We start from the raw sequence: 15,610 nt of genomic DNA, 5'->3' as shown, positions 1-15,610 counted from the left end.
AAGAAAAAAATTTAATTTGAATGGGCCAGATGGTTTAGCATTCTACTGGCATGATTTACAAAAAAAAGCCCAAGTACTTTTCACAAAGGAACTTTGGTGGTGGGAGTGTTATGGTTTGGGATGCTTTTTCTATTTTGAGAAAGTTACTATCAACAAGTTCTGGAGAACAAATAGCTCCCATACAAACATAGATTCAGAAGAATTCCTCTTATTTTTCAACAGGACAACACATCTATCCATGTATCACAAGATACGAAACAGTGGTTTGAAAATAAACAAATTGGCCAGTTCGTTCTCCTGATTGAAACCCTATAAAAAACATTTGGGGATCTTGGTTGACCCAATTTATGACCAAAACAGTATGCCAACGTTGAACACTTAAAACAAGCAATTGTCACTGCTTGGAACTTCCTTTAGGCATCAATCATAAAAAACCTTGTTGATAGCATGCCAAATTGCATTTTTGATGTTATCAGTAAAGGAAGTGTGCAAATAAATTACTAAATTAAACTATTCTATAGTATATAATTCTTTTTGCATTAATTTACTAGTCGATTCTATACTTTTGTAGTGCTTAAAATCAGTTTTTTTTTACAAGTTCTGCTGTTTGCTGCAATATAGGAAACTATGAGTTTTGACAAATTATGCTTTCATAAATCCTGAACAATATAATAAAGGTAGCTATGTGTAAAGTCCTAACTTTTGTATAGTAAATTTGCAGCAGTTCTATACTTTTGTAGAGCACCTTATATGTATGTATATCTTTTTCATTTTTCCATATACAAAGTATTTTATATTTAATAGCATAAAGTACATAGAGATATTTAACAAGTAAGTACATAACGATATTTAACAACATATTACAGTGTTTTGATACTTATTTTAAATTCATCTTTCAATGCATATAAATTATATTATATATTTGTCATATATATTATATGACAAATTATATTATATATTTCTTCTATTAATTCTATTTAATTTCTATTAATTTCTATTTAACTCTAATTAATTTCTATCTATTAATTCATTCTGGCACATGTTTTCATTTAAAATGCAAATTAATTTATAAAATAAATTTAATGCTGTATTTGAATATGATTTAAATTTTTCTCAATTAACATTAAAACAATATTATCTAATTGGAGATTTATGAAAGAATTTTAATATAATAGCACAAAAGGAGCTCAAACATTATTGTCACACAAGGTAAAGCCATATAGAACACCTCCTAATTTTCTATTTTTATAACTCTCCATAAACTGTTTATATTATTAACAATTATTACAATGAATAATTTTTTGTTGTTTACCTTCCATATAGAAAATTTATACAATAATAAATTTTAAAAATAAATAAATAAAAAGAAAGAAAAGAGCACATTCAATAAAACCTGGATATCTGATAATCTTATAATCATTAGAGATTCTAAATTTTTAGTAAAATAACAATGTTAGTAATGCAATAGATAATATTTAATAATAAGAAAAATAACTTTCTATAAATTGTTTTCTCCACAGTTTGGGAAATCTATCAGAGATTGATTTCTCTGATGTCAAAAAGTATTACAGCTAGTTGAAAAAATTAAAATTTACATGTGCACTACATGGTTTGCACTAGACAAGGAATATTTTTCTCTGTATTTTCAAATAATAATATTGAGTAAATGAATAAATATGAAAAAAAAATCTAGAAACAAAAAAAGCAATTTTAATATTAAAGAAAAACTTTAAACAACATTTATATATGGTTATGTATTGAAATGTCTGGAATATGAAATATTAAGCAAATAGCAGATACTAGATAGCAGATATATAATTGCATGATTTATAAATACAGTGAAGTATTGCAAATGCAGATTTGGAAAAAAAAAAATATATGAATTTACCCATATACCTGAAAATCCAGTTAGGATTCTGTCTAATTAGTCCTGATTTTTGACATTTCATTGTAGTTCCAAAACAACCATATTTATTTCTGTTAATATTCTATACTTTCATATTTCTGAAAAGTTTGGATCACAGTAAATATATTTCTCATCAATTTACTTATAGAAACTGTCTTTAATAATTTTATGTACATATATAGACAACTCGTGATATAGCATCCTAAACAATGCTACCCTTGTGTGCTAATGAATAATTGTGAATAAGTCTTTCCCATATATATTAAATATAGAACCTTTCAGTATTTTAAATTACTAAATACATATGCCAGTTTTATTCAAATAATAACCACTGCTACTGTTTTAAACTGCACATTTTTTCCATTGTTATTATTCAAGAATGGCAATTATTTCCTTTGCATATATCGATTTAATGTCCATTATTAATAAAGTATTTACATATTTATTTATGAAAGTTTGATTTTTAAAACAAATTATACTTGAAGTGGCAAATGATATCTTTCTTTATAATAAGTTTTACTTTCTATATACCAATAAAAAAGTACACTAAATACATTAAGATACATTGCTGAATTAAAAAGGTTATTGGATTGTGATATTGTATGAATTCAGTTTTATCACTTAAAAGTCATAAAAAGTAATTTAAAAATATAATACTGTATATTGTACAATTACCTATTTCATTTTTTATTAAAGTTTCTTTTTAAATATCTATAGTACTTGTTAAGTTTACATTACAGTAGAGCGTCGTTTATCCAAAAGCCGATTAATCAAATGTCAGTTAACCAAAAGCTTTCCAGTCAGACTGTGTCATGCTGAATCAAACGTTTTTGATACTAGATAAACTTCTAAAGTATATTGATCTAGTAATAGTCTCTTTAATCTGAAAAATATTGACGGTAGACTGTCTCACAGCTTAACAGGTTCAAACTCCTTTATTGCCTTTTTACAAATGCATTTCGGATCAGTATTATTTTTTCTGACCCAAATGCATTTGTAAAAAGGCAATAAAGAAGTTTGAACCTGTTAAGCTGTGAGACAGTCTTACAGTCAATATTTTTTGGATTAAAAAGACTATTACTAGATCAACATATAATACAGCTACCATAGGAAATTTAATAAGTAGTTCTAAAGTGTAATTTTTTTTGTTTTTATATTTTTCAATATATTTATTTTGTTTGTACAAAATAAAGAAATAATTTTTAACGATACAATAGCCTCGATTATTATTATAAAAATTTTCGTTAGGCTTAAAAATCGATGAAAATTCAACGCAAAGCGACACGCAACAGAGAAAAATTTCAACATGGAATAGGTTAATATATTTTTTCGTACATAATCGGTTATCCAAAAAATCAGCTCCCAATTGATTCGGATAAACAATGCTCTACTGTATTTCCCTGAGTTTCTGAAATCCTTGAACAATAGACATAGCTACTATTTAAATAAAACCAGTGTATAGTAATATGATTTTGCATTGCAAATGATGTTCTTATTAGCAAATCACAAATTTTCAAACTCTCATATAAATAATCATGTGTTCTACACACAATATATATATAATTATATATATGTGTTACTGTGAAAGACCGAAATTAGAGAATGTTGATATTATCTGGTGAATGTTGACACATACAAAATACATCGGTGAAAGACCGAATATTTGGTTATATTATTATACAGTACATTCGAACAATCGTTGGTATATGTCAACAAGCACAGATAAGCTTTGGTGAGGGTCAAAATGACACCCGAGAAGCCAATGCCGACAGAGAGGCGACAGTCTGTTGCCAAATCCTTTGTGGGTAGTCGGAGGTAGGACAAGATTGTATCTCCTTTCCCGGCAACAGTTTGGTGGAAACCGCCCACTTTGTCATTGGATAGTATTTTTGTTCTTTTGATCCCATGAGGTGGGGATCGGTTTGTCAGCTTTATACCCGTAATCAGTTCGTAATTTGTAAAAAAAAAGTTATTTTCCATAGATGAGATTTCTTCTCAAGAAATATCGCTGAGAGAAGCAGCTGCAGCTAATTCGAAAAGTGGAGGGCAAGGCTATACATGCTGTCATTGCAAAAAGTGTTCCACGAATAAATGCAGTTGTAAAAGCAAGGGACTCTTGCGCAATTCAAAGTGCCATAATAGTTTAAGTTGTTGCAATAAATAAGGTTGTATAACGTTAATCACATAATTTATGTGTAAGTTTATTATTGTATTATTTTCTTTAATGATTTAGAATGTACTGTTTGTTTTAGGTTCAACAGTTTATTTACATGTGCTGTTACTTAAGCTTTCTCCTATTTTGACATATTAAAAAGTTGCATTTTGTCTTAACATAATAAAAATATTTTTATTCAACATTCACCACCAGTGCATGCTGAATGTTGACTTATGCTGGTGTAAGTGAGAAATAATGATATTTAGCAAACATTTCATACATACACAAAATGACTGTGTGAATGCTGACATTCACCAGATATCGGTCATTCACAGTAACACATATAAATAACAATATAACTGAATAATAAGAATTATATATACATATATAATTCTTATTATTCAGTTCAGACCAAATTCAATTTACTGACAATTTCAGAAGTAAACAAATAGTGGTTCTAAATTGAAGTTTGACTGTATTTTTAATGTTGCTATTTTATAAAAAATGACAGCAATAAAAAAGTATTTTCTTAAGAAATTAAGTAGATTACATTATTTATTATACCTCTAATAGGTTGTTGATCACTCATCAATATAAATAAAACTGTAATGATCAGTCTGTGTCAGTTTGGACATTTGTTGCTGTATCACAGGAAAACTAATATATTTTAACCAAACTTCATATTTTGAATCTGACAATTTAGGAGATGGTTTAAACATACATATAATCTCCAAATCACCATTATAAAAAAATTAACTGTAACAGATTTCTATCTGTCTGTCTCTTTTTGCTAGCTGGCAAATATATGATTCAGCAGCTGCCCCTCAAGTAATTATTTATAAGAAAGTTGTAGTTATAAGAAAGTATTGAAGTATAGTATTATATTTGGAAAATTAACATTAAAAACAATTTATTTTTATTTTTCACAGACAGGTAAGGTCTGGCTAAAACTGGATTTCTCAGTCAAATCAGAAACCGAAATGGAATTTTACACTATTTTTGGTTAAGTTAAACTTATATAAAAAATATTAATGACTAAAAATCAATAAATGTATTATGTCAAATTTTATTTTCAGAATCTGTATATGCTTAGAATTCTGATTATTATTTATAAATAAATATTTAGTTAAATGTTATGTAGTACTTTTGTTTGTTAATCAACTTAGACTATCAGTGATGTTTAACATTAGCTATAATTTTTGTATACTTGTTTGCACTAATATTTGTAAAATCTAAACAAATAAACTTTCAATGTAAAGAAACTGTTTTACCTCTTTACCAACAATTTCTAATCCACCCCTACCCCATGTATAATAGTACTCACAGAGCCCATTAGCTGAACTAGATCTGGGGCTTCTTTTCATCATATGAATATAAACTAAAGTATTGACTGATACACTGACTTCTGAACTAGATAGCCAGAATTCAATTCCTTGGAGTAAGCAACAAAATATTAATTGTTGCTCTGGTGTTACGCAGCCTTCATTATAATGAGTACAGTATCTTCTCAGCAGTAAAAACAATTGGAAGTTGATGCAACAGACAGGAGCAACAGCCAGCAAAATTTCTGGTTTTGATATCAAAACTCAATGCTGATATTGGATAGTATTGATAATTTGAGACTGATGCCAATACCGGTTGGTATCAAAACTTTTGTGGTATTGGAACATCTCTAGTGGCACTACATAGGTGCATAGTGGAATTTTTGAAATGTTTTGTGATATGTTCATGGTTACTTAGGCCTAACTATTTTGGTATAAATTTCATTTCTATAAAAGATTGGTTTAACATATATATATAAATAAAAATATGTAAAAATATGTTCAACATATCTGCACCAAATTTGGCATAATATTATTCAACACTTTAGAAAAAATACTGTGCAGACCCTAACCACCCCTAAAGTCCAGCTCCTCTTAACTTATTATTTATGGTTTTAGGTAAAGGGCTCTATACTGCTCAATGTATCTAAACCAAATTGGGCACAAATATTCTTTGACACCATAGAAAAGTACTGTGTGGGTCCCCCAACTGCCCTTAAAGCCTACTCCCTCTTAACTTAAGCCCAAGCAATTTTTTGTGTTTTGCTGTTTCATTATTGTAAATACTCAGGTCAATAAATGGGCATTTTAATTACTAAGACCATTGTTCTTATCACACTCTCTCAACCTCCTTCAAAAGCGCAATCAAAGACAGGCACATGCAATTAGTAAAAAATATAGCAAAAGCATATTAAAGTATCATCATCAGCTACATTTTTCTACAAACAAACATTCACTAAAGTGTGTACAAATAACATTTGTTCTTGAATATGTTTTTCATACAAAACATAGATCATAAATGGAGATTATGCAGTCAAATTAATAAGAGATGATTTGGAATGTTTTCTTGAAAATGATGCCTACTGCAATTAATGATTTTCTTATATAAATCAGCTTACTAGATAAATAAAACTTACTAACACAATAATGATAATATAATAAAAAGAAAAATAGACATATTAGAAAATAGTCATAACAGATAATAGTCAATTGTCATAATAGAAAATTATGACAATTAAAAGTATTGACTTTTACTTTTAGTGACTTCATAATTACTCTTTTGTTATAACTCATTTATAAAAAATACAGAATGATATAAATAAATGAGGCACAATTGGCTTCAGAATAATAGGTGTTAATATAATTAATGAAGATCCAAGCAAATAATGTTTATTAAAGTAAATTATTAATATAAAAATACAACTTACATTTATTTCATAAAACTAAGCACTTTCAATTATTTAAATAGTCATCTCCATAATTTATATTAACAGAAGCAGGAAGCAGGATATGAAACTGGTTAATGAAGTGTTTGGAAAGGGTTAGTCACTTATTCTGAAGATACAGAAGCTGCAAAAAATAAACAAATGAGGAAGAATGTTTTTTTAAATTGAGTCAAGCAAGATATTGAACTTAAAGTATATAGATATAGATAAAAGCAGAACATATGGAGAAAAAGGTATTAAAATTGATATAAGAAAATATAAAGTAAATATATATGTTGATGATATAGAATAAATATGAAACAAGAGTTAACAGTATAATATAAAAAGTATTATTATTAAATATATGAAATGCTAAGTAAGTTATTTTAAGCATAAAATTAAATATGATAGAATTTTTAAATAAAATATATTTTAAAAAATTTGAAAATTCTGATAGTAAAATATTAAATGTATTTAAAATCAGATCTAATTTATCATATATTCATAAAATATAATTTGAGATAAATATCCACTTTTTGATATTTTCAGTCTTTATTAGCATAAACATTTCAGTTGCCAATGTTATATGATATATCAGATTTAGGTAACGTTGTATTTAATGCCAATGTAATAATCAATTTCAACAGAAAAAAAGCACAGATAAATTTTTTTATAAATTCATTAAATCTAAAATATAGTGTATCATTTAAGCTATGAACTTTCAGAAGAAAAAATGTGTAAACCTGAAGCTAACCTTAATAATAAGTATTAAAAAACAAACAAAACTAATAAAATTGTATTTAATCTATTAAACTAAATTCTATTGCCTACACTGATTAGTACTTAATGAAATAAACAATTGCTTGATCTAATAATGTATGAATAATCATCAAAGAATTAAATAACATTCACAGGAATAGCATATAACAATCTAAATATTCATTATTGCAACTTACTTAAAAATACAAAATGTAGTGATATTCAATAATTTCATTTTGTGTTTTTAAAAAAATTTAAATTTAAGAAATTTGCCTATTATTATGCCCTTTTTTTTAATTATAATTAATATTAAAATATTATTAGAATAATATGAGGTTAGTATCAGATAAATAATGATAAATACTACTATATATCAGAATTACATTTTATGGCAATCATTTCTTAACAAATTCAGAAGTGTATATTGTCAGTGGACTGCAGTTTATTTTCATCATCCATAATATAGAAAATAATCCAATGTTCTTTAATGACATTAAAAGATATGAAATATATAGAAAATTACCCTTCATAATGAAATATCCATAATGTAAATTAAAAATTATTTTTAAAAAAACTGATATTATAAATATAAAGGGCAAATCATCTTTCTAACATTTTATCACTTTATCATCATTTATAATAATGGAAAGATTTATTACAAACAAAATATTTTTATTTTTAAATATAGTTCTTATATAAAAAAATACAATTTGTAAAATTCAACATATGTCAAGATGGATTCAAAATTCTGTTTATATTTTTTTAAAATAAAATTAATATTATAAAATTTTGTGTTTCATTTTTTATCATTTAAATCTGATATATCATATTGTGTGTATTAAGTAAATATTAACAAAAATTCTTAAATAAAACTTTTAAGAACTGTTAAATGTCAAAAATTACACAAACTAATTTTAATATATATATTTAAGTGTCATTATAGTTTCAGAATGATTTTTAAAACTATATTTAATGTTTACTTATTTAAATATAAATCCATATTGAAAACGTACATATTACTTTTCAGAATATATTCTGCATGTTTTTTCTCCATACAACAATTTGATAAATTAGATGTAATTAAGGTTCAAAACATGCATTGAAATTTGAACAAATTAGTAACAAATGTGTTAATATAGCAATTGTAATGTTTTTTACTAAATGGTATTATTGTTAATAAAATGAAATTCTTTAAAATTATAGAATAAATTACAAATTTTCAAAGACCCCAGATTTGTACGCAAGTGAATGAAGCATACACAGAAAATATTCCATTATATTGAATTTGGTTCAATCAACTACATAGATAAAACAGCAAAAACTGATAATGATTCACAAAGAAAGTATGTAGAGGAGTTTCATCCTATACATTTAAAACAAATCATTTCCTGCTAAAAACCAGGTTCTCAGCATGTTGAGATACTTAGTCTCAGTATCCTTACATTAGTGCAACATAAGCACCAAAACAGGTTAAGTTCTAGTTCCACTGAAATTGACTTTAATACAGTTCATATCTGTTGGAAACAGAACATTACTTCAGTCCTGCATGGGCTACATCAAAATTCAACGCTATATCTACAATCACTGCTGCTTTACATTAATTGTTTGGTATTACTTTATACTAATTTGTAAACTTATACCATATACCTTATACCATATACCTTAACCTGTATACATTGTCACGCCATTTATTTTATATGGATTTTCTGTAATTGTTTATGCTTTTATGCTGTTATTGTAACTGTATTTTATTTTATTTATTAAATATAGGCAATGCGGGCTCCCATGGATCCCATGGTCACTTCCTTCCTTTATCCTATCTATCTAACTTCCTCTTGCTGCTTATCACCTTACCTTTGAACCTTCTCTCCGTTTCCTATCTAAAAGGGCTAAATCATCAGCTAAATGACTGACAGTTCTCTCAAACTCTTTTACAACTACAACTAAATCTACAATTAATTAATAACTTATTAAGAGCATTTACTCATTTCTCATCATTGGCAAGATTATAAATAAAAATACACAATACTTTAGATCAGTGATATAACTATAGGATAAGGGAAACTAACAAGGTAACCCAGTCATCCTCAAACATCTTGTAAATAATAATATATAGAGAAATAAATTCAATAATGATTGATTAAATAACAAAAAGTTATAAAATTTTTATTGAAAATGTAATTTTATTTGTAACTGATTTGATTGCATATCTCCTACATGAAAAATTATTCTAATATAAGTTTTGTGACAACAACATAATTTTCAAATCGCTTGTGTCACCTATTGTCATATGTTTAACCTCTCCACCTAAAAAGTATGACATAATAGATATTAGTAAGGATTTGCTTGCAGAGAGTACATAAGCACTCCAACCTACAAATTTTAATGTATATTATTAGTGCTTTTAACATGCATAATGCATATTTCAAGCATTTTAGCATGCATATATCTAGAATTTTTATGTTTTTATGGTTGTATATATATTGCAATTTTAAAGTGTAAATAAATCTGGCCTTTGTATTCATTTTAAATATTCATAAGTAATCACAAATACTAACTTATGTAACAAACAATAACTCATATTTACAAAACCATACAAAATATTCTGAGATTTATCATAAATCACTGAATATTTTGTATGGTTTTGTAATAGGAAAAAAAATAATTAAGATTATCTAAACATATCAATATTACAAAAAAGTGACAAAGTATAAAGCTTAGTTTGCACTCAGCTAATGGTGAAAGCAAATGAGAAAGCAAAAAGTGAGTTTTATTCACTTAGTGAAATTGATCCATACAACAAAAGACGAAATACAATTGCGAATTTTAAGGAGCAATCATTTGCAAGTTAAAGAAACACCATCTTAAAAAACAAAATAGCCACTTCCGATATTCCACCATTAATCATGTTTGTTTATTTACTGAGAAAGAAAGAAAGGTCAAAAAGAAAATGATGCTGAGTGAGAGGAATATTAAAAATCCGTAATTACAACATTTACTCTATTGCATGAGAAAGTTTCTGTAGCCATCTGGAAAACAACAAGAACCACTTGACAACTAACAGGAATACGAGTGGTCGCAAAATTTTTTCGCTAGTGAAAAAGCTCAACAGTTACGAACTTCAAAGTGAATGATGAAATGGTAAAATTTGCTGGAAACGACGTCATGTCTGACGTGTTATTCACTCTGTTTTTTGCTTTCACCAGTGAATCACACTCAGTGTGAACTAAGCTTAAGAAAAAAACTAAAATGATAATATAATTATGATAAAGTTATAATTTATTTTTGTAGTATGTTCATCATTCAGTTTTACAGTATTTAAATTAAAAGAATACAAATGTAATATGATTGTGATAAGCAACTGATATTTTTGAATCATTGAAACATATTTTTCTGAATATTTTTAAAATAACAAAATATTTGAAATTCTGAAGTAGAGTGATACTATAAAGTCTACATAATTCTGTATAGTTTATATTATTATATATTGTAAATTAATATTCATAACTTTTAAATTTTTTCAAATGTTTTTAGTATGTTTGAAGAAAAAGGTGAAAATGATTTTATTATGATATGTCATGTCAAATAAATCATATCAATTTTTAAAAAATATTTTATAAATTACTAACCTATTTTCATAAACATACTTCTTTCCATTTGTCATTGCGTCATCATTATCATCATTATCATTGTCATCATCAGTTTCATCTGAAATAACATTTACTTCATGAAATAACTATTAAAGTCAAAAGTATAATTAAAAGTTTAATGAATTTTAATTTATACAATCAAACATTATTTGACACTTAAATCAAACTTTTAAAGTTCTTAATCTTATAGGTGATTCAATATCTATATTAAAGTAAACCTAGTAATTAATTAAGCAGAAAATTATATATAACTTGTTGCTTAATCATGTATTTATATGTAGTTTTTAAATAAAAGTAAATTATTATTCACTTTTTTACAGCTTTCAAAAAAATTCATGTATTAATACAACAATTATTATTTTCCAAGTAAAATAAGTCCCAAATATCTTTAAAATTCAGCAAAGAAATTTTATGTAAGAAATGTTTTCAGTTTTATACAAGATAGGTTTTAAAACCATCTTCAGGTTAAATCCGTTTCACACTGTAATTTTTAAGCTAGTTTAATAGTTAAACAGGATTAAGTTAAGTCAAATTACTGCTAACAAAATTAACTACTATTCACAATGAGAAATGTTAAGTGACTTATTTCACATTACCCTCTAGTGATTATACATTATGTTACATTTTAAATAAAATTAAAATTTTGTTCATTTTTGATAAACCATTGCAAACTAATTTCTTTTGTATAATTTCAGATTAAAATAATAAATGTTGGATAAAATATCTATTATTATTGTGGTTGGCAACATGTCATTAATTTTGTTATTTCAACTATGAAAACAATGAACGTTCTTTAATATATGCTTCTGTTATTCAAAATATTGAAATTAGAGTAACATACTTATCAATAAAAAAAATATCACATTATTTTTGACAGAACAAATAATAATTCAAACAATGTATTTTTGTTAAATTATTGTTCAATCTGTCAAAAATGATATAAAGTTAAAAAATGTATTGTTTTAAAATATTGCTTGATATGTCAAATATGTTCAAATTCAATTGGAACAGTGACTCGTGTACTATACATTAACAAGCTGACTGTCCTAAAGCAGGACAAAAACATTCCTTTTTGAAAAATTTAAACAGCTGGCCAACTGAAAGTAAACATTTTATACGGATAATAATATGGAGCCAGAAACATGAGGTAATATAAACTTTTTTATTTAATGTATATAAAGCATTATAAAGCTGCTTAGTTCAGATAGATCATCTTTAATAAAAATAATTTTTTTTATTAAACATCTGAAACTTTTAGTAAATATTAATAAATAAATTAATTCTAATGAAACTATGTTTTAATTTACGTTGTTTTATGTTGACACAATGGAGTAACGTTTAAATTAATAGACATAAGGAAAAAAATGTAATTAAGAAATGTTCTATGTAAGACCTGTTGGTGAGGTAAAAAATAGTTGCTGTAAAAAACTCCATTAATTCATTAACTGCAAATTATATAAAATTAACGTCTGTCCAATTAAATGCCTTAACTGTAAAAAAATCACAATTTATATATAAATGTTCATTAATATCATAATTTTATTATATAATGATATTAGTTAAAATCTGTCCATTAATGTTAAGTGAAGGTTTGTGCTATTAAGATGAATGTGTGTGTGGTTTATAAAAACTTAAAATTTTAGTTGAAAAAATTCATATTATCAAAAAAGTGTATATCGATACAGTAATCTTACTATATATTAATATTGGTTTAAATTTGTATGTCAATGTATATGCAAATCAGCTGACGGGTTTGTGTTGTTCGGTTAATGTATGTGTGACTCATATAAAAAATCTACAATAGTTATATTGAAAATTTAGTTAGTAAACTGGATATATATTAAACTAAAGGTGAAACATTGTTCTAAAAAACACTTCTGTATTAAGTTTGTATGTTTGGACTTAAAAAATATAAATTCGTCCTCTCCGAAAGGTCAGTCATTAGAGCCGCCATTTTTCAACCTGCTCACTTTTTTACTTGATCTGTGAAAGCGGCTACATCACGTCTGCCTATATGTTTTTCCGGATGTGCTTTTGTATCTGGAGGATCCGTTATCAAACCCGCCAATCTGTTCACACTTCTCTCATTTGATCTATGAAAGCAGATACAGAACATTGCATTAGTGGTCTGTATGTTTGTGATCTGTGCTTTTAAGGTATGTTTTAACTATGTGACATCTATGATTATATGTAATTTGTATTAGTATGTATAAATTTTCTTATATTTAATTTTAAAATTTAGTTAGCTGAAGAGGGGCAAATGCCCAAAACACGACCTGTAATTGGCGTCTTAACTAAATAAAGTGATGAATAATATACCAAGTGCTTTTGAAAAACAAAAAAAAAAAAATTAATATCAAATATTTTAAAAATAAATGGTTTAGTATATCAATTTGTTACACTTGTGATACAGCCAAGAATTACAGGAAAAACTCTTGGTAGAAATTTAAAAAAAAAGAAAAAGATCAAAGAATAAATAACAACTGTTAAATTAAATATAATTAATCATTTTTTTCAAATAATCATGGTATTGAATTTCATATAAATGTTTATATATTTTTCTTATGTTTATTAATGTAAATTTTAAAAGGTTTTGAAAAAACAAATTTGTGCACTATGCAGATTTAATATAAAAAATATATATAGTAATGTTAAACAGAATTATAAAAGTGTTTTGATCTGGAGATCAGAAATAAGTCTTTAATTGTAAATAACTAAAGCTTGGCATATGTTTACTTGTTGAAAACATTTAAATATTTTAAGTATTTCAGTTTTTTTTAAGAAAAAATTTTATGAAACAAATGAAACTTTGAATCCTTGTTGAATTTTACAACAAGCAAGAGAAGAAAGTGTAAAAAGAAAGTAATTAGGTTGTACTTTACCATATATTTTTACAGAACACTATCACTATAGAAAACAATGATCAGTAAGTTATGTATTTAAGAAGTTTTTAATATTAAACATTTTTTACAATTGTTTATGTAGTTATTTTCAATTTGAAAGACTGAAAGGAGCTGTATAACTTGAAATGCATTTTGACTGAATAAAACTAATAAAGCTTCTGTGTACTAATTTGCTCATGAAATATAGAACTAGTTTTTTTCCTGACTTGTATCATATATAGTAATCAAATAGCAGAGTTAAATGTTATATAGAAATTTTATTTAATATAATAGAAATACAAATGTCTTTTTAAATATACACTTATAATATTTAATACATATAATTCAAAAAGAAATCATTATCATACCTTCAATACTACTGAAAGTGTTCCATGGTTCCGATTTAAATCTTATCCATATATACATAGGAAAGATTAAAAATGCACATAATATTATCTGTTAAGAAAAAATTTCATCAATTTTTAAAAAATTCTATTTGAAGTTTTAAGAACTTATTTAGAAAATTTTCAAAGTATGAAAACATATATAAAATTTCTATATATCTAAAATTGTAATATATATAAAATAAAATATCAAACATAATTTTAATAAATAAATAAATAATAAAGAAATTAAAAATCTACAAATAAAAGTTTTAGTACAGTTCAGATTCAGTATACAAATTTTAAAGAATTATACTGTAAATACACAAGTATTGAAAACCCGTTTTAAATAAGATGAATTTTGTGAAAAATCACTTATATGCTTATGTAAGATGCAAAGTAGCACATCATTATATCACAGTAATAACATAAATAATTTTTGGTATCTAAAATAAGCAGTTATTGTCCAGCGTGTGTTACACCAGCGTTTCTCAACCTGGGAGTCACAGTGATATTAAAGGGGGGTCGTGAGACAATAACGAAATCATTTTATGAGAAAAAATCATTTATTATAAACTTATAAATGCTTTACTTACAATAAGTACACATGTAAAGAAAAGAAATTAATGTGATGGTTGCATTTGTTTTTCATATAAAATTTTCTCCATACGTGAATCAAGTTACAAAGAGTACATACACATCAAGTTGGAACTTGTAAATTGCTCATGTATATACACATCATACATGCATGTTCATACCGTCACTATAAATGCAGCAACATAAAATAATAGGAATAGTTGTATTACATTTTTTATACTGTTAGTATTTTCTTAACATATAAAATTAGTGCAATGTGATTATATAATATTTATAAAAAATTTACATTTATAATTACAGTCAAAATTCAATTAGTAATAGTAAGGCTTACTGTTATTATTCCTTTGAGTGGGGGTTGCGAAATATTAATTTTATTTTATTTACTATTTGGAGGGTCATGGAGCTTAGAAGGTTGAGAATTGCTGATCTACACCATAAATATTTATTGTTTTAAATATTGTTTTTATTTTTTTGAAAAAATCTGATTCTAAGCATCAGCTGTATTAATAAAATGATTTGATAAAACTGATAA

At 25.6% G+C, this 15,610-nt stretch overlaps 1 protein-coding gene across 2 annotated transcripts in view; it reads right to left on the bottom strand.

Moving 5' to 3' along the window:
- The window catches only part of LOC136978024 (transient receptor potential cation channel subfamily M member-like 2), a 79,663-nt gene that overhangs the window by 30,798 nt on the left and 33,255 nt on the right, over positions 1-15,610 (bottom strand). For both annotated transcript variants that reach the window (XM_067273666.1, XM_067273667.1), the window contains exons 13-14: positions 14,467-14,554; positions 11,196-11,274 (exon numbers count right to left, since the gene is read on the bottom strand). In XM_067273666.1, coding sequence (XP_067129767.1) covers positions 11,196-11,274; positions 14,467-14,554 — 167 coding nt within the window. The remainder of the gene's footprint in view (positions 1-11,195; positions 11,275-14,466; positions 14,555-15,610) is intronic.

The sequence above is a fragment of the Centruroides vittatus genome, unplaced genomic scaffold, assembly GCF_030686945.1.
Source record: "Centruroides vittatus isolate TY-2023 unplaced genomic scaffold, ASM3068694v2 contig_484, whole genome shotgun sequence".
Classification (NCBI taxonomy): domain Eukaryota; kingdom Metazoa; phylum Arthropoda; class Arachnida; order Scorpiones; family Buthidae; genus Centruroides; species Centruroides vittatus.
Note: the sequence above shows the minus strand (reverse complement) of the source record. Positions and strands in the feature narration are given on the sequence as shown.